At 40.8% G+C, this 23,091-nt stretch overlaps 1 protein-coding gene across 1 annotated transcript in view; it reads right to left on the bottom strand.

Moving 5' to 3' along the window:
- Positions 1 to 23,091, bottom strand: part of LOC150039465 (glutamate receptor ionotropic, delta-1-like) — a 63,044-nt gene that overhangs the window by 15,944 nt on the left and 24,009 nt on the right. Inside the window, exon 5 of the mRNA XM_090327840.1 lies at positions 5,012 to 5,178. Within this exon, the coding sequence (XP_090183966.1) occupies positions 5,012 to 5,178 (167 nt within the window). The remainder of the gene's footprint in view (positions 1 to 5,011; positions 5,179 to 23,091) is intronic.

Below are 23,091 nucleotides of genomic sequence, written 5' to 3'. Positions count from 1 at the left end.
ATTAATAGGGTAGTGGCTTCTGGGATGGGTCTGCCTGTTCTTTTCGCATGGATTTTAAAAAAATATATAAATCTACTTGCTCTCACAGCTAAGGCCTAAGGTTGCAAGCATGTGCTCTGCCAATAAAGATGTGTATTTGTCAAATAATGCAAACTAACCTAAACCAAAATGGCCATAAATCATGACATGAGTCCATCAAATGTTCAAGGCACTGATGAGCCCAAATGACTCAGAATATGGCTATGCATGGAAGGTCTTGGACATTGAGATAAGTGCATGATTCAACATGCATTTGGGTGTCAGGAGCCATGCTCCTGAAAATCATAGCTTTCTCTCCAATAGCACACTGCAGAATTAACTGGGTAGCCATAGTGTCTCATTCAGTATCTCCCATGACTCGTGTCAGGTAAGGGAAGTTATGTGTCTACAGATCCACTGGCCTTATCTAAGTGTCTTGGTTGGCAGGGTTGAATAGGTTGAACATCCTGTAAAGTTATGGGAACTCCAGTGTCAGATATAAAAGATGTCAGGACCTTAGAGAAGGCTAATGGTTGAACTATTGACTCAGCATGGAGAGAATTGGAGTTGCGTGCTTACGGAGACTGTGCTAATGCAAATGGTTGGAATGCAGACTTTGAAACCCTAGCCTTCTAAAAATCTGAGACAATAAATGTACCTACCTCACAGACCATTAGCTCGCATCCTGATGAGCAACAAAATCTCCATAAAAGGTAACAGAGCCTGGTACTAGCGGCTCATGCCTCTAATCCTATCTACTCAGGAGGCTGAGATCTGAGGATCACAGTTAGAAGTTAACCTGGGCAGGAAAGTCTGTTACACGTTTTATCTTCACTTAGTAGTTGAACAATCAGATGGTCAAATTGACCAACAGACTTACCAGGCTAGTTGGGTATAAGCTGTGTTTACTGAGAAAATAATAGGGGAAAATCATTTCATACTATTTCAATCCTCACAAAAACCTGCTGAGTAATCCCATTTTCGTTCATTGCTTTTGTTCTGTGTGTGTGTGTGTGTGTGTGTGTGTGTGTGTGTGTGTGTGTGTGTGTACTGAGATTGAGGCTTGATCTCAAGGCCTTACATTCTCTTTTGGCTATTTTGCTTAAGGCCACATTCTACCACTGAAACCACATCTCCGGTTTTGGCTTTTTGCTGGTTAGCTGGGGATAAGAGTCTCATGGACTTTTCTGTCCAGGATTGCTTTGAACTTGGATCCTCAGATCACAGTCCTCTGAGTAGCTTGGCTTAAAGAATAGTTCTTACCAAGTCTGTTTCACTTCTTGAAGACTGGAGGCTGAGGATCTAAAACACTTGTCCCAGATTACAATTGAAAAGTGACAAGCCTGTGTTGAGATCTGGATCAGAGAGACTATATTCTTTTTGGGAGAGCAAGCTATTCTTTAAGGATAAGTTGTAGCATAGGAAATAGTGAAACACTGGTCAGATCCCTTCTCTTCCACTCAGCAAGCAGCTTCTGTGAAACATAGCCTGGCTACATAGTTTTGTTGACCTTTTCTTCTGGCTCCCTATAATTCTCTACATCTTTTATACTCAGTCTTAGTCCAGAAAGAGCATAAGGCAATTTATAGGAAAATAAAGAACAGAAAAAATAAACAAACAAAGGAACTTTAAATACAGTAGCAATAGGAAAGAAAAGTCACAGGCATAAAATGTCTTCTAGAATGGGGTTCAACTAATGCACACTGTAATAATCTATAGTCTTATGAGGAAGCCAGAGCGATAATAGCCACTTCCTGATGCCAGTTGTTTTATTTCCCAGACAGATATAATTGCAGGTGCTTTCCTTTATTCAATAGTTGTGGAGCCTGTTACACAGTAGGTGCTCAATAAATGGCTATTAAGTTCACTAAACAGTTATTGAATGACCACTCTGCATGCTGGGGTTTGCAAACCTGTTATAGACCATAAATCCTATCGCATATGCACAAGTGTGAGCGCATGCACGAATACACACACACACACACACACACACACACACACACACACCTACATCCTGGGCTCTGTCAAAGCAAGGAAAGAACTCAGCTTCCAGGGTGTAGGGAAAGATGGCTACAGCCATTGCAGATAAAGCTGTGCAAGGGGCTACCTTTATTTTCTGTCATTGCATGGTGCATCACCTTTAGATCAGTTTCCTTCTCTCCTCTCTGGCATACTCAAGCTGAAAACAGCAGCACACCAATCTTTATGTGCCATGGAAGAAAACTTTTTCTACAACTATTAGCAAGAAGTTAGCATTCCAAAGTCTTGAGTATTCCTCTCAAAGCAGACACCGTGTGTCAGAGAAGAGATACTGCTGTCCAGGTGAGTCTGCCCTGTGGAGGCAGTTGACTGTGCTTTCAGAAGCCCAGAGAGCCCAGTGGGGACCTTTACTGGGCATCACAGAGCACACAACCTTCTGAGGAAAAGCAAAGAAGGAAAAAGTGACCTCTTTCAAGAAAGGCAAGGAACATAGACTATCTGCCTTTGTTTATGGAGGATATAGGGGTCATAGTAGAAAGAAGAAAAGGAGTAACTTTTCCTTACCCATCTCTTCTGTCTACAAGTTGAATGCCATTCTGGTCTCCTGTGATCTAGCTTTTACTCCTTTGAACAATCCAGCAAAGTCCTAAGCTTCTTGGTCAATATCTGCTCACTTCTGTCTAGTTTCAGGAGATTAATAAGCATTGCAAATACAGGGGACTCCAACCTCCTCTCACTGGGTCTCTGTGCTACTGTGAATGCTTTCTTGGGGGGCATATTGGCTGTCAGGATGTTGTTCCTGTATCAGTCCCATCAGCTCCATCGAAATACTCATAGGTGGCAGGTCTGTGGCAACTGTCTTGAGCCTCCCACCTAGACAAACAAACCCATATAAACCTAAATCCTAGAGAAAAGTCATCTTTATTTCATGCCTTCAGCCTGACCAATCATCCTCTGTTGCCCAGGGAGTAGAGTAAGGAGCAAAATGAAAAATGGATGAAATTCTGAAAATCAACCTGAACGGAAGCCTCATTTACCTGAATTAGTCCTAAACCCTTTCCCAGTTTTGCAAACAAGACACTGGATTGCTTGCAAGTTCAGTGTCCTCAACCATTTTCCTTATGAGGCTGAGGTGCCAATGGTCATGAGAAGCAGGGACCAATCTGAACACTCAGGAAGTAGGGGAAGAGAGGAAGTAGAGTTTGAACAGCAGTCCTATTCCTTGTTCTGCCGGAAACCAGCTAAGCAGTTCTGGATGGCAGCGTTATCCTCTCCACTGTAGAATGTACAATACATCTATCTGTGTATGTACATGTGCATGTGTCTCATGGGGCTTGAACTCAGGACTTAGGTGATATCTCTCAGCTTTTTTTGTTTTTGCTCAGGGCTGGTACTCTTAACACTTGAGCTACCACTCTACTTCTGGCTTTTTGCTTGTTAATTGGAGATGAGTTTCAGATGATTTTTCTGCTTGCATCAAACAGTGATCTCAGCCTCCGAATAGCTGGGATTACAGGCATGAGTCACTGGCACCAAACTGCAACATACATTTTAAAAAAATCTTACACCAGCTAGGTGCCAGTGGCTCACAATTATAAGCCTAGAAACTCAGGAGGTTGAGATCTAAGGATCACAGTTCAAAGCCAGCCTAGGCAGGGAAGTCCCCATGCAACTCTGATCTCCAATTAAACACACACATACACACACACAGGAAGTGCTACTATAGCTCAAAGTGGTAGAGCACTAGTATTGAGCAAAATCAGTTCATGGATAGTTCCCAGGTCCTGAGTTCAAGTCTCATGACTGACACATAAAAAGGTCACAGACCTTTTAGTACTGAAATTCATGCAACTGAGGATTGCATTTAAGCAACTGAGGATTGCTTCTAAGCCTAGACTTTTGCTGCCTTTCAGATATTCCTGCCACAGCTTGAATTTTGATAGATACAGACAAAGTCTGAGTTGGGGCCTTCTCGCTGGCTTTGTCATTCCTGTCCTTCCTTCAGCACAATGCTACCTCACAGTTCTATGCAAGTGGAGGGTCTACAGCGTAGCACTCCTTGGGAACAAGAGCCACTGCTGAGAGGCTAGCTGCTAGGAAGAGGCCCCTGACATTACCCATGTTCCTAGACTGAGGCCAGGCCAGCTAGTCCAAGGTCAAGATAAGCTGCTACAGTAGAGTAAAGGAGTGGGTTACAGAGAGACTGTTTTCTCAAGGAAGTAATCTAAATGCCTGCATCAAGAACTGTGAAACTTGATCTTGTCTGAGAGTCCAGAGCTGGTGAGGCTTCAAGGAATGGATTCACACCAACCAATCATAGGAGAGTCTTACATGGTCAAGCACAAGCTGGACTCATTGCATTTGACTCTAGTGTACATGAATGCTTACTGATATACATTTTTTTGGTGGCAGTACTGGGGCTTTAACTCATGTCTAGGCATGGTCCCTTAACCTTTTTCATTCTAGGTTGAGTCTCTAACACTTGGGCTATGCTTCCATTTCTGACATTTTTGTGGTTAATTGGAGATTCTGCCCAGCCTGGCATCTAACCTTGATCCTCAAATCTTAGCCTCCTGAGTAGGTAGAATTACAGATGCAAGCCACTGGCATCTGGCTTTGACAATACATTTATCATTAAGTCTTATCATTAGGGCCTTCCCAGCCATTATTTGATATTCATTATTTATTTGTCAGCCTAACTCCTACAGGGCTTGGTGTCACCACCTCTGGGAAGTCCTCCTGGATCTAGCCAAGTGTCCTCTCTTCCCCTTCTACTACTTCCTCTAGTCTCTGGAGAATATTATTGCCAGTTTGCTCATGCCCTAGGCTGGCACTCATGACTCACAGTGCCATGCTACATGTACCAGGAACTGTCATGAGCAGAGACCATGCCCTTACAATTTTCATCGCAGCACTGACAGAGAGAGCCAAGATGGAGCTGGGGTGGAAGTTGTATTGGTAGAAAGCTGCCTAAGTCCTGATGTTGCCGGGATGGCTGGCCAGGAGAGCCTACCTCTGGGAGAAGAGGTCCCTGTAGGGGCTGCCAGGCTGCAGGGCGATGCCATAGCCCTTGCTGCTGATGCTGTTGCTGATGACGGTTACCGAGCAGTCGTCATCCGTCAGGGCTGCATATTCCACCACGGCCACGTCCCACAAAAAGGCATAGTTGCCTTTCTTTGCCTGGAAGACACAAATCACCACTAAGTCAGATTGTGGGCCATCAACCGTGATGTCTTACCTAGTGAGACACCTCAATGGTGGACGTGTGGAATTTCTCTATAAGGTTCTCTTGCTCACCAGAAAACTCTCCCACTATTTTTGGCCTCTCAGATAAGAATCCAGAACGTAAATTAAGATTCTTCAGGTCAGAGATGTACAGGAAATGTGATAACTTGCCAATGATGGGAAAGACCCACCCTGAAAAACATAGGCCTTAGTGGCAGACGTAAATATTATTCTCTTTATATTTCTACTTGGAATTTAAATGCTGCTACTTGTGAGCAATGGAGACAGTGGAAAGCACTAGGAGATGGCTGTGAGCACAGGAGATGATGGCTTTGTGTTCAGCGCAGTAAGTAGCCACGACTAAATGTCAAGTACATGTAGTTGTCCAGAAGTTGGAGATGAATCCACTGGGAACAAGGCCCTAATTGTTTAGCTGCCAGCAGGTCAGGCTCTGCCTTTCACTGCTCATTTGTGAGGATGAGCATGCACACACACACACACACACACACACACACACACACACATACACACACACACACACACACAAGGGATATGTGTTGATGCATATGTACAGTACACATGGAATGACGTTGGGGGACACACAGACTCATGTATCAATATTCCCATCCAGTGCACTGTTTTGGGTACTCAGCCACACCTGACTACCACATTCTACTACTACTGCATACTACCACATTCTACTACTTTCCACACTCATCCACAATGGGAAATCATTTCTATATTGAGCCATAATTTTAACTTTAACTTAAGTTGGAAAACACCCAGAGAGGAGAATTGCTTTACTTTTTTTGAAAGTGATGCAAATGACTCTTGATTTTATTTTCTTTTCCCCTTGTTTTTCCTTTGTACCAGTGCTTTGTATATCCTCCTTGAAACTGTCAATGGTCTTGTCCCTAGCCCCTGCTTTTATTCAGTAGACTCTTCATGACCTCTAAGATTCCTCAAAGAGCACTATAGCTGCTAATACAAAGCTCAGGGTTTTACTTCTTTCTTATTCCCTGCTTTGGGGTTGGGAAATTGAAACAGAGTCTCGCTTGATATTCAAGCCATAGACTCAGCTTCCTCAATAGGGAATCCCTAAAATCACAAGTTTCTGCCTCTGGGAAAGCCCAGAATATACTTTCTCTCTCCGTCTCTCTCTGTCTTTGTCTGTCTTTCTTTCTGCCTGTTTACCTACCTCTCCTCTCTCTCTCTCTCTCTCTCTCTCTCTCTCTCTCTCTCTCTCTCTCTCTCTCTCCCTCTCACCCTCTCTCTCTCTCTCTCTCTCTCTCTCTCTCTCTCTCTCTCTCTCTCTCTCTCTCTCTCTGTCTCTCACCTGCTCTCACTCTCGCTCTCTCTCTTATTAAAGTTAATTATATGAAAGCTCAGGGTTCCATATAATTCTCAACTCCTCCTTCCTCAGCTTCCTGAGTGCTGGGATTACAGGTATGTGCAATTACACTCCGTGAGAGTTTATTTCTTTTAGTACCATAAATGCATATAATCCAAGATGTCTCCTTTTCTTGTCAGATTCCATTCATCAGAAGGATTTGTGGACAGAATATGATCTACAGAGGCAATGACCTGCTCCTAGTGTTTCTCACAATTTTGCCTACTACCTTGTCGGAAACAACACACACCCATGTCACCCACTAACTTTCACATCAGGGAACACTTCAAATATCACACCAAACCCTCATTCCTCAACCAAGCCAATTTCAAACATCCAAAAGGACTTTAACCTAGGTTGCCAAATTATACACATCTCTCTTCCTCCATGTAGGAAGATAACAGTCTTTGGACTTTCTTTCCTACTGGCAAACAAGTTTTCTCATGAAAAGATATACATTTTCAACTTCTTAGTAACCAAGTTTCTCAGCAAAACTGTTGACTTATGACCTAATATTTGGCTTCAGCCAGACCTGGGAACATTTTACTTTCATACCCCCAATTCAACATGACAATCAGACACTGTTATTTGTACGATTTCAAAAGGGCATGTCATGTTGAGGGAAGAATTAAGATCAGCTTCACTTTACCTTTCAAGTGAGGTTCCAAGAAGGAAAAGAAATAAGCTGGGTTAAGTCAAGTGGAAGCAGATTCAGAACAAAGCGTACCAGTGTCACTATAATGGGACAACTGCATTCTACATGCATGTGTGGTTACTGAAAGGGCTCAGACAGTGAACACAGTTTAGGAAGACCACTACATCTATATTTATGGACACTGCTGTGAAATATTGAAAAACTATACTATGTACCAACTTTTACTCCCTGCTCAACCGGGAGGCAGTTCCGAAAGAGAGGAGAAAGTAGGAGTCTCATTTTGCTGTTTTGGTTTGGGTTCTGTTTTTGCCTGGCCTGGGGCTTGAACTCAAAGCCTAGATGCTGTCCCTAAGTTTTTCACTCAATGCTAGTGTTCTACCACTTTAAGTCACAGCACTACTTCCAGTTTTCCGGTGATTAACTGGAGATAAGAGTCTCATGGACTTTCCTGCCCAGACTGGCTTCAAACTATGATCCTCAGATCTCAGCCTCTTGTGTAGCTAGGACTATAGGCAGGAGCCACTGGCACACAAATGGGGGTCTTTCTTGTGTTTTCTTGTGGCTAAGTTTCTGATCTACTCAACAGTGCCAAAATAGGACGACTTAGAGATATTTGCCATGTTTTGTCATAGGGCCAAATCAACAATGAAAAAGGCACCAACAGCAGTAAAATGAAGCATCCATCTTTATCACTAACATTTTTTTTTATTTCTCTTTTCTCTTTTTCCTGTCCTGGGGCTTGAACTCAGGGCCTGGGCACTATCTTTGAGCTACTTTTGTTTTTACTTTTTTCCTCAAGGTTAACACTCTACAACTTGAACAAAAGCTTTACTTCGAACAACTGAAAGTTAATTGGAAATAAAGGTCTTATGAATTTTCCTGCTTGGGCTGGCTTTGAGGAATTAGGATTGCAAATATCCCTTCTTAATTTCCTCAACAGCCTCAAAATCTCTAGAATAACTCCACCTCTCAGTCCTGCAATTAGCAGTGTGTAACACTCAAATTTTTTTTTCAGGGGAGTTCACAAAGATCAATTTCCAGAAGAATATTCTGGACCTTGCAAATATCTCCTGGTCTTTCTGTGTGAGACAAAAGCCTTGCTAGCTCAGGCTGTGTCATCAGAAACATCTCAGAGCCAGCTTTTCCAAGTCAAACACCTACACCCACCACAGGTGTATTGTCTGTATATGGATTCATTCCATGTTTCCTTGTAGAATGGGCTTCAGACCTTTCTACATTTAAAAAAAACACTATGACAAATTTGATAACTGGAGAATCTGAATCAATTTTTTATGGATGTTAACAATTCTGAAATCTTATTATTTTGCTGGTTGGTCTTAAGACAACTAAAGTACCAAGGCTCTGCCTTGAGAGCCAAGAATTACTATATTTCCTGTCCTACCTATCACAAACTTGTCCTCTCATTTATTTTCAGCCAGTCTTAGGGCTTGAACTCAGTTTCTGAGTTTTTTGCTCATGCCTACTTCTCTTGTCACTAGGCCCACAGCTTTACTTTCAGGTTTCTGTGGTTTCATTGGGGATAAGAGTCTCATAGACTTTTCTGCCTATCTTGTTTAAAACCACAGTTTTCAGATCTCAGCCTCCTGGATAGCTAGGATTACAGACATGAGCTACCAGTGCCCTGCTTATACTGTATTATTTTTTTGCCAGTTCTGGGCTTAAGCTCAGGGCCTGAGCACTGTCCTTGGGCTTTCTCAAGGCTTGAGCTCTACCACTTGAGCCTCAGCACCACTTCCGGCTTTTTTTTCTATGTATGTGGTACTGCGGAATCTAATTCGGCAGGGTGGGGGGTGGGTCTTAGTGCATGCTGGGTAAGCACTCTACCACTAAGCCAAACACCCTGCCCTATAGTGTATTCTAATTAATATCTAGTGAGGGAAAATTTGTAAGAAAATAAATGAGATTATTCTTAGAGGTAATGACCATCACATACAATCCTGTGAAAAAATTAATGAAGCAAAACATAATGTGAACCCAGGAAGTTACTATAGTTTTCACACTGGCAAATTGAAACTTAACTTAAAAAAATAACACAAAGTATCTAAAAGACAGCAAATATTTGAAATATTACAAATCTAGTGTTGACTCTAAAGTAAAGGGGGAATCGTTTAAATGGTCAATGTTCAGGAAATAATCTATGAAATTATGATCAAGAGTAGAATGGGATAAAAAAAAATTTAAAGAGTAGAATGAGATCTTGTGCAACATAGTCTCATTATAAAGACTGCATTAAAACTATATGAATAAGCCTGTAATTACAGGAGTTCACGCCTGTAATTCTAACTACTCAGTAGGCTGAGCTTTACAGATCATGGTTCTAACTCAGCCAGAGCAGAAAAGTCAATGAGACTTTTATCTCCAATTAACTATCAAAGAGGTTAAAATGGAGATGTGGCTCAAGTGGTAGAGTAGATATAGTGTCCAGACTCTGAGTTAAAGTCCTAGTACTGGCAATAAATATATAAATAAACTACAAATAAATATTGAACTATAAGTACATGAATAAATAAATAAAGGAAATTCTATCCTTGACCCTAAAACACTTGAGAAAATCTCCCTGATATTCTTTGGCCTGCTTCTAAGTAGTTAGCTTCTTTCCTCTCCCAACCCATTTCCCAAAAGTAAAAATAATGAATCAGCAAACCAAAAACAGTTGGTACAAGAATTTTTTTTTAAAAAGTAGACGTGAGAAGGTAAGGGAGAATGAAAGAATATCTCTGGCATTAGAGACAGTCAAGGGCATCTGGGTTTTCATCGCCTGGGTGCCAGGATAGCAGCAGGGAGATGGACTACCCCTGGCTGATCTCCCAGCAAACATTGCAGCAAATGGAATCCAAACCTATGATGTCCACCTGCACAGCGGATGCCTGCAAACTGAAACACATAGACACCACAAGAGGCCCCATGCTTGGCAGGTTATGAGTGGACTACATTGCTGCAGGAAGGTTGGACGCCACAGCCACAGGTGACCTATGACACTGGATGGACTCATTGGCTCTCCAGTGCTTCTCTCTGGTTATAAAAAGAGATTGCACAGTCTTTCATTTCTCCCACTGCTTCCATCCTTCCCAGAGCTGGTTTGGAACACACACTTCCAGAGATAATACCCTTTAAAACAACGAACCCCGACACACTCATTTCTAATCCATCCTAACTGTTTGGTCTCCCCAGATGAGAAATGTAATGCAGCCAACCCCAGTGCCAATGCTGATATCACAAAGTGTGCATGTTAGCTAGGCATGTATAATGCCAGGTCCTGAGTGGGTGTGAAGCATCCCCTGGTGGCAGAGTCTCCAGAAACCAGACATCTTTTTCTCAAGTACAGTTATCCTCTTTAATAGATGAAGAAACTGAGACTGGGAGAATGGGAGTGATTCATTATAAACAAGCTCAGCTTTTGAGCAGGATTTCTAGGTCATCCTCAGGGCTTCATCTGATGGCAAAGAGGCCTGTACTTACTCTCCATTCTGCTGGGATGTGAGGAGGGTACTAAGAAAAAAGGGGTTTCTGGGGTATCTTTTTTCTTGGACAGTTTCCCAGGAGATTCTGCTACACCACACTGAATGGCAATGCTTATTTTCCCACCAGTGTCATCCATTAAGATGACAGTGTGGGAGAAGAGGGGATATGGTTGTGTACCTTCTCCAAGGATTCTTTACACACCTGATGCATTAACCATCTAGGCGGCACATTTATTGTCTTCCTTTATACCTTTCATTCACTCCAACAAAACAGAGCTCAGCCTTTCATGCTCTCAAGTCTTAACTCCTATAATCACCTTCATACAATGGCAACATGTTGCCAGACACAGCCTGAACCCTGGCTACACTGATACCTGTATTGTGCACTATGCCAAATCACAGAATGCAGCAGTAAAACCCCAGACCTTCTGCAGAGAAAAGGCCAATTTTACAGCTTGCTAGTAAGACAGTTGGTTGGCATATTGCTGGAATGGCAGTTTGGTGAGGAGAATCAAATGCTTCTTTTTAAAAAATCGACCTATATAGCAACTCTACCCCTGTGGGATTTATCTTATAGAATTGTTCCATTTCTAAAAAGATAAGTGTGTGAAGATTTTTTTTCCCAGAACAGCACTTGCTAAACTAGTAGGAAATTGGAAATAATCTCAATGTCCAACTAGTGAGAATTGAGTAGGTAAATGGTAGCCTTAAATGAGGGACTATTTTCTTTTCACTAAAATGGTGTTTTCAGCATATTTGTTGCTGAGGAAAATGTCTCTGATAAATGGAAGACAGCTCTGGGCATAAGTCAGTCTAAGTTGCTGGAGTCTAACTATATGGATCCAAATCTCAGCTGCATTGTTTGTCAACAGTGTGAGTGATTTAACACATCCAGGCCTGTGTTCCACTGGATAGCAAATGGGCAGAGTTCAGCTGAAGATCACATATACATTACATACATTTGACATACTGAAGGTTTTGTGAAATGAATGCTAATACTTATACCATTTAATGAGAAAAAGCCTGTGATATTTGGTAATACTAGCTCTTTTTTCAATTTTGTGTCAAAGGACCATGTTCATTAAAAAATAAACACAAGAATCAAAAATCAAGTAGCAAATGATCAACTTTGGTGAGTGAAATGGATGAGTTTGGTTGGCTTTTTACAACCTCTGTGGTGCCCAAGGCTTCTGCAGTACAGCACGCCTTTCTTCTATGCTTGCAGATGTCTAAGAGGGAAATTGTAGAGAATCAGCCTTCTCCCTTGAGCACTGTATAATGAGAAGAGAGGTGGGCAGCAGGAAGGCCACATGACCACACCCAGCTCTCCAGCAGATCTGCATTCTCAGGCAATGAGAATAGCTTCCTGCAAGAAATACCATAATGTGAAATTCCAGTGCACAGCTCCGTGCCAGAACCCCACACGGTGGGGGGTTCAACCCCTGCTGTGCCTCCAGCTGCAGAAGTCTCCAGCTGGATGCAGATCAACCTATCCACTGTGATGCCTTTCCACCCCCTTGACCTGACTGCCAGTCATTCCTCCACTTTCATACGCCATGTGCATGGGTGTGCAGAACTCTAGGGGAGCACATGGAAATGGTGGAATGCAGGTGTGTCAATGCAGGGAGTGTGTGTGTGTGAACAGAAGTGGACATCTGTGAGGATAAGTGTATACCTGTGTGTGTATGCATGTGAGAATATGTGGCAGCATGTGTATCAATGTCTATTGTAAGAATTGTGAGTGTGGGGTAATGTATACATGTTGATACATGTCTAAGTGAACATGCAGGTTGACATCTGTGTGTAGGTGTGCATGCATGCATGCATGACTGTGTGTGGGTATCTATGTGTGTGAACCACTTGAGTGTGTATAGTTGCGTGAGTGCACATGTGTATATGAGCCAAATGATTATGTGTATGGATGTCAATTGTGTATTCATAGGTGTGGATATGTGTATGCTTATGGGCATATGTGTAGGGCCTACATGCCACATATCAAGAGCATAACACTCCCTGGGAAAGGAACCCTAAGGTATCAACACAAGGTTCAGGAAGGTTCCACTGGAGATTTGGAGCTATCTCCAATGAGAAGACATTATCCAAAATGCCAGGACGATGAAAGGCATCTGGGGACTGAAGGATACCTTCAAGATGACTTTCCATTTGGAGTAGGCCCTGGAGCAGCCAAAGGAGGCAGAATAGAACAGGCACAGTGAGAGGGAGGGATATCAAAGCTGGACTCGCCACCATCACCATACAAGCTACTCTTCTGAAGCCTCTATGGGGTGCCAAGTCCACTGGGCTCTGACTTTCAAGCCACAGTGAACAAGGTGAAGCTGGACAGTGTGGTGTCATAACTGAAGATTGGCTAAGCCAGAGGACGTCCTTAGTGGGCTCAGTCATACTGTAGGCATGAGGCTGGATTACAGGTTGGCCCTGGTGCCACCAGGGAGGTCCTTGTAGAAGGAAGGTACTTTCTACTAAGTTTATAGTAGGAAAATGGCCCTAAGTTCTAAGAATTCTGCCAATGATAGCCTGCCCCATCCTGGCACTCCAATGTCCTGGGGTTATATAATCTATCAGGAGGGGCACAAGATGGTAAAGAATGGTGAGTAATTTTGTATCTTAACTTTTGGCCTTCTACTGCGCATGTGTTGATCTCTTTTCTCCCCTTTCACTTTCTAGAGTCATTGACTCTAGTCCCAAAGGAGTACGAGCAGTCCTCATGAGCCCTCAGAGTTGAGTTCCTAGAGGGAACAATTACACTCCCGCCCTCCTACTCCTCCAAGAGAAAGAGACGGCATCAAAAGTGCCTGCCGCATTACAAGAACTCAAACGAGTGTTAGCACATGGCTTCAGCATTGCGGTAATCAAATCACCAGCAGCATGGCATAAAGTTGGGATCCTGATTAAAACGCAATTGCCTTGAGATAAATGACACTTGAAATTGTCCTCCATCATCAGCCTGGCAGATTAGAAAGATGGTTAGATTGGGTTACACTCTTGGCTTAATTACTGACTTGTTATCAATTTATAAAAAAAAAAATGTAAGAGAAGCCCAGATGGTCCTTAAGGATCTTCTCCAGATTTAACCTCCTCCACGTCTGTGGGAAAGACTCGTGGGTCCCAAAGTGTGTCCCTTGGAGAGGCAGCAGCAGCAGCATCTATGTGGAAGAAGTGTCGGTTTTCAGGCTGCATACCAGGCCCATTGCATAAAAGCGAGGTCAAGCGCAGAGAGCATTATGGATTTGTACACGGAGCATTGGCTCTGAGGGAAAATTATGGAGTATAGCAAGAGTGCCGAACACACACTTTCAAGGGAAGTCACACCAGATATTTTCCTTGATCAAGTTACTGTACCTCCATGCTGTCTCAATGGGTATCTTCTAAGTTTCCTGGGTAAACTTTCATGTTCCACACTGTCCATTTCCCATACAAAGGAAGTTGAGATTTAGAAATAACTGTGGTCACCAGGTGCTGATGCCTGCTGTAATTCTTGATCAGAAGGCTGAGAGCTGAGGATGGTGGTTTGAAGTCAGCCTAGGCAGGAAAGTATGTGAGACTCTTATTTCCAAGTATCCAACAAAAAGCTACAACTGGAACAGTGGCTCAAGTGGTAGAGCACCAGCCTTGAGCAAACAAACTAACAAAAAGCTAAGGAACTGTGACCAGGCCTTGAATTCAAGGCCCGGGACTACCACTGAAAAAAGTAATAAAAAATAATAAATACTTTCCTTAGCCAGAAAATTTAGTCATTGGCAGAGCTTAAATTTCCCCAGCTGTCCTTAAGTGAGTGGTATTTTCCACTATCATGTGAAAAATTCTACTTCAGTAGCCCTCAAGAGCCACCTAGAACCCCTAAGCCATTGGTTATGCTCTGATAATGTTTTTCCCAAGTTTGTACTAATGATGTCTGTCTTTAACATTTCACCCATGAAGGCACTATAGCCCTGTTCTGTTTGGAGCCTTTGGTTCTCTGGAGAGAAGTAGCCTTATTTAGTAAACCAAGAATTTTCCTACTGGAAAAGTTTCATCTTAACTCCACTGGACAGGGAATTGATGTGATACAAAGGAGGGGGAAAAGAACAGAAAAGGGTAGGAAAGGAAAGGAAAGGAAAGGAAAGGAAAGGAAAGGAAAGGAAAGGAAAACTTCGGAGAAACAATGACTACTTTCTCTAAATGTGAAATTGTACACCATCAGCAAAATTGGAGCCATCTACAAGCTTCTCAACAGAGCAAAGGGGCACATTGATTTTTCAAGGATTTGTCAAAAATTTTTAATTATCCAGAGACAATGATGGACAACAATCCCATCTGAGTATTTTATGGGAAAAATTAAGAATGATTGAAGAGAAACAGTAAATGAGTTTGCCTAGATATAAATGGAACCATGAAGGGAAATGAATACAAAAATCAGCAAGTAGGCCGGGAGTTTGGCCTAGTGGTTAAAGTGCTTGCCTAGCATGCATGAAGACCCAGGTTCGATTCCTCGGTACCACATACATAGAAAAAAAAAGCCAGAAGTGGTTCTGAGGCTCAAGTGGTAGAGCTCTAGCCTTGAGAAAGTCCAAGGACAGTGCTCAGGCCCTGAGCTCAAGCCCAGGACTGGCAAAAAAAAAAATCAGCAAGTATAGCGAATGGGCTTTCTTGTAGTCAAACACATCATAAGGCCATGTGGATATTGTGCCTCAAGCATATACATATACATAGAGAAGAATCTAAGCTCCTCCTCTGCGCATCCGGTCTAATAATCCAGTCTGCTGTTTAACATACTGTTGGAGCTAGAAAAATGAGTAACCTAGGTCAGCGAAGACAGGGACCTTCTCTTCCCTCCAGCTCACCTGCCATCCTTCTCTTCTCTGTATCCCACCTAGAGGCTGATCCACACAGAAAACAGAAGAGGCTGGGCTGACCACTAGCTCAGAGTCACTTTCTAAACTTCAAAAGTAAAATCAAATACAAATGCAGCAACCATTCTAAGTGTCAGTGCCGTCAGATCAAACAGATCCTAGCAAATGGAAGAAAGGGGTGGGGACTCATTCAAACATAGATTGCTAACTTTCCCCATTCCAGCTTCTGATCTGATAGTCCTGAATTAGAACCCAAGAATATGCGTATCTCACAAGCACCCAGGGACTGCAGGCCCCACATTTTGAAGAGTGGCTAAAATGTACTCTCTGCCAATCCCTTCCTATCACTGCCAGTCTTCATTGTTCTGGAAGAACCAATCATATTATTCTTCTTTTTTCAAGAATTAATTAACCTGCCTATGATTTTGTAGCTGGCAAAAGCAAGATAGAGGAACTAATCCTCAGTTCTCAGTGACTCAAATCCCGTAACTTATTTGGCCACACTGCAGACTTTAAACTAAGCACTTGACTTTGTCAAGTCAAGGGTCAAGAAAAACATATGAAATTATATCCAGCTGCCACAGTGGTTTTGCCATGTGAAGCAAATTTAAGACTTTTAAAATTTCTAAACATCAAATGCTCATAGAAGAGATTTGCCATTTAACACACCCATATCTATGTCTAGTGTTTTTTGGTCAGAATGCCTATTTCCGTCATTCTCTCTGTTTCACCTGCCTCTTCCTTGAACACAGAGATACACTGAGTATTCTGACTATATTTATACACTTCAATTTTTTCAATCATTCGCCTGTGTCCCTCTGACTCCCATACTCAGACTTATTTCAGTTCCCTGATTTTCATTCCATTAAAATGTTTATTTTTTGAAAGGTTTGATCCCGGAACTTTCATGCTGATTCTACTTCACTTCAGTTAGAATGGCCATAATTAAAAATATGACTAGCAACAAATGCTGACAAAGATGTAGGAGCAAAAGAACCCTGTACGTTATTCTTGGGAAAGGAACTTAGTGCAAGTATTGTGGAAATCAGTATGGACATTACTTAAAAACAAACAAAACAAAACCACTCAACACTTGAACTCTTGAACATTTACCTAAAATATGCATGATAGGCTACAACCAAAGTACCTACACACCAATGTTTATTGCTGCATTGCTCATAACAGCCAACTTATGGGGAATAGCCAGATGCTCAACAACAGATAACTGGATCCAGAATGTGGTACACACTATGGAATTTTACAATTCAAGATATATGCAATGGACTCTCACACAACCTACTCTTCATATTTCTTTAGCTAACTCCAGGCAGCCCTTGATTCCGGAAGGAAAGAGAAGCGGTCGATGTCATGTGATCACAACTGCTATCATAAACTATGCCTTAATAGACTGGGAGGCCACCCTGGGAGTTTAGGTTGAAGAGTGGCATTCTCTCATTTTACTTGTGCATTCATATTCCTTTATATCATTCCTGAAGCATCAACCTTGAGAGGCAAAGGTTGTGCCTTAGGGCAGGCACATTGATGAGCTGCAAAAGAGGTCTCATCATCCTGTCCTAGAAGATTAAAGAAAAAAACTCCCATCTTGTACGGATGAACAAGCTCGGGCTCTACCTGACTTACAGCTTTGTCAAGTGGTGGAATCCTTAGAGAATCTTGGTGGGTCACCAATTCAAATCTGGTGCCACCCTAATGAAGACCCCACTGCACAGCTTACGGATTCCACATCTCTTCCCCTTCTAGAAAATCTTACCGTATTCCCTTGTGATGAACTGAGGTTGGATTCATGGGCAGTATGGCTGAAGTTCAAGTCCTGGTCCACGTGGAAACCCTTCAGATATTAGAAACAACAAAATTCTACTTCTGAAGATGTCTGTTACCAGGACAACCATTTCTGCTCTTTTTGGGGAGGAGACCTTCATAAGGAGAGCTTTTCAGAGCTCTTACTGATCCTACCGTTTGCCTTTTTTTTTAACTTTATTGACTTCTCCTCTCTCTCTCTGCTCTCTCTCTCTCTCTTTCTCTAACACACACACACACACACACACACACACACACACATACACATCACTCTTAAATTTAAATTACAGGGTTCAGATTAACTCTAAATACTATTTCAATAGTATCCCCCTGGAATTGGAAAAATCTACACCTACTTAGTTACATTTTCTAGTCTTAATGGTGGCATGATGATGTTGGCAATCAGACACCAGGAGGGTAGAGTTAAGTAATCTGTGGGCAAGGGGCTCAATTATTTTGAGTTTCACATTCCTTATTTGCAAAGTGAAAATATCATAGAGCACCCTCTGTGTGGAGATTGAGTGCATTCTCATAATGTCATACATACCTATTTCTTTAAGAATGTTATTGTGATTTCTCCCTTAAAATCTTCTGGGTTTTGGATAAACAACATTTTGCCAACAAAATGGAAAGAACAATAAGCTAAGCAAATGTGGCCAACAAATTGGAATATGCAATAAATTAAAATTGTTTTCATCAGCCCTCACTTCTTGATGTTAGTGTGTAGAGAGCTATTACATTCGCCATTACAAGATGGCGCTGGCATCCGCCTTTGTGGTTGCACCACTGAGTTGTTTGTCTGAAAGTTTCCAGGAAAAGATGTGATTGTTCATGAGCTTTATGCATGATTGGAAGTATGTGTAATGCCATATTGCTACTTGTTTAGAATGTGCTATAGAGGTGTACTTATATTATTGGCTATAGAATTGTAAGAAAGCAAATGTGATTGGATGATGGGCCTATAAAAGCCCAGGGTTTTGAGGAAGTCGGGGTCGACCCGGCATAGCTGTAAGCTTGCTGAATAAACTGCTGCTCGAGAAGAAGTCTCACGTGTTGCGTCTTCCTTGCCGGCCGAGGGGACAGTGACATTAGTGTAATCAAATAACAAAACAATTCCCTTCAAAATGTAAAATCATAAATCATAAAATTCAAGCCAATAATATTCAATGGAACAAATAGAATGGAATCTGCCCTTATTACAGCCAGTGCTAAGGTAAAGTATTTCAGGCCTGGGTACAAAGCCAAATTACAGGGCAGAAGAAATCCGAAATATAAAATCAGATTTAAGAAAATCAGCATCCTCCCACTCCCTCCAGTGATGAGTCTGAAATAATCAAAGTTAGCATGATGGCATGGATATTGGTTTGATTCCAGAGCTTACCCTACCAAATTATAAAAATCGCAAATGAAAGTAATTGAAGAATTCCGAATGAGATTTGCTTGGCAATGCTCAAAATCCAAAGCCAAATACTTTAATAAGGGAGGCTCAGGGGGGCTTTCTTTGATCTTTGGACTCTATTATCCCAAACCAATCACCGTCCAACAGAATTAAGCAGCAAGGAGTTATTCAGGGACCAAGTCAGTTGATTGTAAGGTAAGGAGCTTCAGAGAGACTAAGGAAGCCCCTACTAGGACATCATTTCCCCTCTCTACTGTCTCCTTATCCCCCTTGCAGTTCTTGGCATGCATTTCTAGCAGTTCTGTTCATTCATACTGAGGACAGACAGGATGGCACTTCCAACTACTTTTGCACTTCCTACTCTTTAAACATTTAGGTCCCAGGAAGGCTTGGAGGAGTATATCCTTCCATCCAGATTGAAGGGAACAGCCCTCAGCCAGTTTGGATGACAAAATTAGGACCATGCTTCAAGCAACATACACCACAGTGCACAAAGGTGAGCCGAAGGAGGAGACCATACAGGCTCTAGTGACCAAGGCTCATGCAATTGGCAGATAGAAGCTGAGGCATCATTCTAAGCATTCCCCTGGAGTCCTGAGATCAAATGCTGGACCTAATTCTGACTCGAGCCTGATTCTCAGGAAGTAACTTGTCTCCCTTGGACATCAGTTTCCTCACCCACAAACAGCGCTGATGAAGTACAACTGGACATGAGAAACACTGACCACTTCAGATGCATCCTCAGTGTCTCTCATGAAAATCTGTAAGATTAAATGGATGGCCAGATAGTCTACACACAGAAAAAGGACCCAAGGAAAGGAAAGAAGACAGTAAAATTAATGGAAGGAAATGAGAATGCATGACATAAGTGAGCCTGTGTGCTCTCTTTGACAGTGATCACACCACTTCTAATGCTGTTTGGGACTAAAAATGTCAGGTGTACTTTTACATATTGAGCTCAGTCTTAGAAAATGTGTTGATAAATCAATGAATTCATAAATGGAAAAATAACCACGTCATAAATCACCATAGAAACACATATTTGAGGGTGGGTTTGTATGTGTATCACTTCTCATCTATGAAGGACTGTGACCTTTAGTCACGGTCTCATTCAACTTCTCTGGACTCACAATTGATATGTTACAATTTATGATTCCAGTGCCTTGTTAGAGACCAAAGGAAAGAAGGACTGAAGATAAAATGATAATTCCCCAGTATAATAAAGTGAAATAAAGCAAATTTTGCAGATAAAAAAGAACATTTATATATGGGCAAAGAGGAAGACAGAAGTACAAGAGAGGATATAAGAAAAATTGGAAAACATCAATTTATAAAACAATTACTCCACCTAAAGAGAAATGATTAAGACATAGTGGGGGGCAGTGAAAGTTGAATATTTTTGGATTCCACAAATAAGACTATAATCCATTCAGTCTTGCTTTTGACAAAATGCAGTAATATTTTGTCAAGAGCTTTAAACATTGGCATCTTTTTGACACCATAATTCTATTTTTGAGAATTACACTTACAGAAATAAATGTAGAAATTGGATAAAAAGAAACATTAGGCAGGAAGATGTTCATTGAGTTGCTATTTATATTTGTGACACATTGGAAAGGAAAAATGACTATCAAGAAGGGAATGTTTAGATAAATTGATTTATGACAATCGAAGGCATTTTAGTCGCTAAATAATTAAGTTTTACAACAATGTTATAAAAAATGCAGGATATCCAGTTATAGTAACATAACATACACCTATCCTTTACTCACCAAAAAGGCTAAACTAGGAAGACTGAGAGTTCAAATCCACTTGGATTACATATTAAGACTATCTCAAAACAAAACCAGAACAAAAATAAACATAAGATATATTTATCTCACATTATAATTACATAAAACTGGTTATAATTCAAAACTGTCTAGATAGAAAAATGCAAGAGAATTCCTAGAATCAGTTAGTTGGTGAAAATTTTTGAATTGGACTTTTCCTCTTTACATATATTTTAGTAATTTTTATTTTAAGTTATTTCAAAATTTTGTTTTTCTTTCTTTTTTTTTGTCAGTCCTGGGACTTGAACTCTGGGCTTGGGCACCATTCCTGAGCCTCTTTGTGCTCAAGGCTAGCATTTCCCCCACTCAAGCCCACAGCACCATTTCTGGTGTTTTCTGAGTTTCTAGTTTCATTGGAGGTAAGAGTCTTAAGGACTTTCCTTCTTGGGTTGGTTTTGAACCATGATCCTCAGATCTCAGCCACCTGAGAAGCTATAAAGTTTTCTTAATGGTTACATAAGGTATTCAAGTTAGAAACAGATTTTCCCACTCAAAACTGCTAATAGCTTTAACAGGTGATATGGATTACATGTGTAGCCGATTTGGAACAGAGTAATGCATGAGAAGAATGAGCAGGTACATTTCCTTGCCAAGGTATCTAAAACTCACCTGAAACTGAAGATCTAGAGGAGGAGTTATGATGACAGCAACTGTTAAGTTTACGATCCCACAAAAAAACCTATTCATTTAGTAAACAAGTTGTTTTTGCAAGTTGGTTTTGTTCACATGGAGTTCACCAAGTATTTTTTCTTCTTGCATTTCCATTTTTAAATATATTTCATTTCCTGCCTGATATTTCCCTCTTGCATTCTGATACTATTATCTTCAAAACAGAAAAGGCACCAAGACACATGAATTATAAATTATGTGGAACAATGAACTATCAGAGGAAGCCTCCAGCCTCAATAAGCAAGTAAATTTCTGCTCTGTATCCCAAAGGTTTTTTTCTATATTAAATCAGTCTTTTTCTGTCCACCAGAACTCCATTGAGATACTGTTGAAAAGATTAACTGTGAGACTTTCTTTTGTTGTTTTGACTCTTTTTGTAGGTTTTTTGTTTGTTTGTTTGTTTGTTTTGTCAGTAATGGGGCTTCAACTCAGGGCCTGGGCACGGTCCTGAGCTCTTTCACCAAGCCCAGAGCTCTGCCACTTGAGCCACAGAAACACTTCCAGTTTTTGAATGGTTAACTGGAGATTAGTAGTATTACAGGCATGAGCCACCAGAGCCCAGCTTCTTTTATGTTTCTAACTGGTATATAAACCCATACATGTTAAATGAGGTTACTAGGTAATGTTTGATTCCTGTATAACTTAAGTAAATGTTTAAATTAGTTTAAATACATCTATCTCCTCAAACATTCACTTTTTCTACAATGAGGGCTTGCTAAATCATTTCTTCTATTTTTAATGTACAATAGAACATCGTTATTTATAGAGAATTTATATTTTGAACTGAATGAGGATGAAAACATACTATGTAAAAAATTCAAGGATAGAGCTAAAACAGAACTTAGAGGGAAATGTATAGCTCTTATGTTTATATTAGGAAAGGAAACAAGTCTAAAATTAATGGTTTAACTCTTAGTATTAAGTTACTAGAAGGTAAAAGAGAAAATAATCAAAGTAAAAGAGAAAACATTGCTGCAAAAAGTTGAACTAGATAAAACAAAAAAACTGAAAATTACAAGTCAAATTTAACATTTCTTAATGAAAAAAATATCTCACATTCATGGATCAGAAGACTCAATGTCTATCAAAATCTTATCATGCTTTTTTGAAGAAGTTAACAGATGGTTCTATAATTTAAGTAAAGATAAATGATCCAGAATTGTTGGATCAAGCTTATATAAGAATAACAAAATTAGAAGACTTAAACCATCTAACTCTGAATTACTATAAACTACTGTGATCATTTTTGTATCCACATAAGAATAGAAAGGTAGATCAATGAAATGAGTAGAGAATGTAGACATTGACCAACACATATTGTCCTGTTGCTTTTCAATCAAGGTCTCTCACCTGTTCTTGAGTAAATATAGGATATTTTAAGAGATGAGACGAGATCAATTACGTACAAATATAGAAAACAAATGAACTCATCACTTTCTCATTCCACACAGGAAAATTACTTTTAGGTGCAGCGTAGAACATGAAAAAATCTAAAAGAAATCTATGCCACTTTGGAGTAGGTAAAATTTGCAGGCAGAACCCAAAAGCATTAACTATAGAGGAAAAGAAAGAAATTGACATATGATATTTTATCAAAATTAAAATTTTCTACTTCTCAAAAGACACCATTAAGAAAATGAATGGATGACTTACAGATTGGGAATTATATTCGTAGCACATGCATTTTATCAAGGACTTAAATCAGGGGATATATTAAAAGCCCATATAAATCAACAATGAAAAGATGAAGAGCCCAATAAAAATTAACAAAAG

The sequence above is a fragment of the Megascapheus bottae genome, unplaced genomic scaffold, assembly GCF_031878675.1.
Source record: "Megascapheus bottae isolate mThoBot1 unplaced genomic scaffold, mThoBot2.hap1 HAP1_SCAFFOLD_40, whole genome shotgun sequence".
Classification (NCBI taxonomy): Eukaryota; Metazoa; Chordata; class Mammalia; order Rodentia; family Geomyidae; genus Megascapheus; species Megascapheus bottae.
The sequence above is the reverse complement of the archived record's forward strand: the minus strand, read 5'-3'. Positions and strand labels throughout refer to the sequence as shown.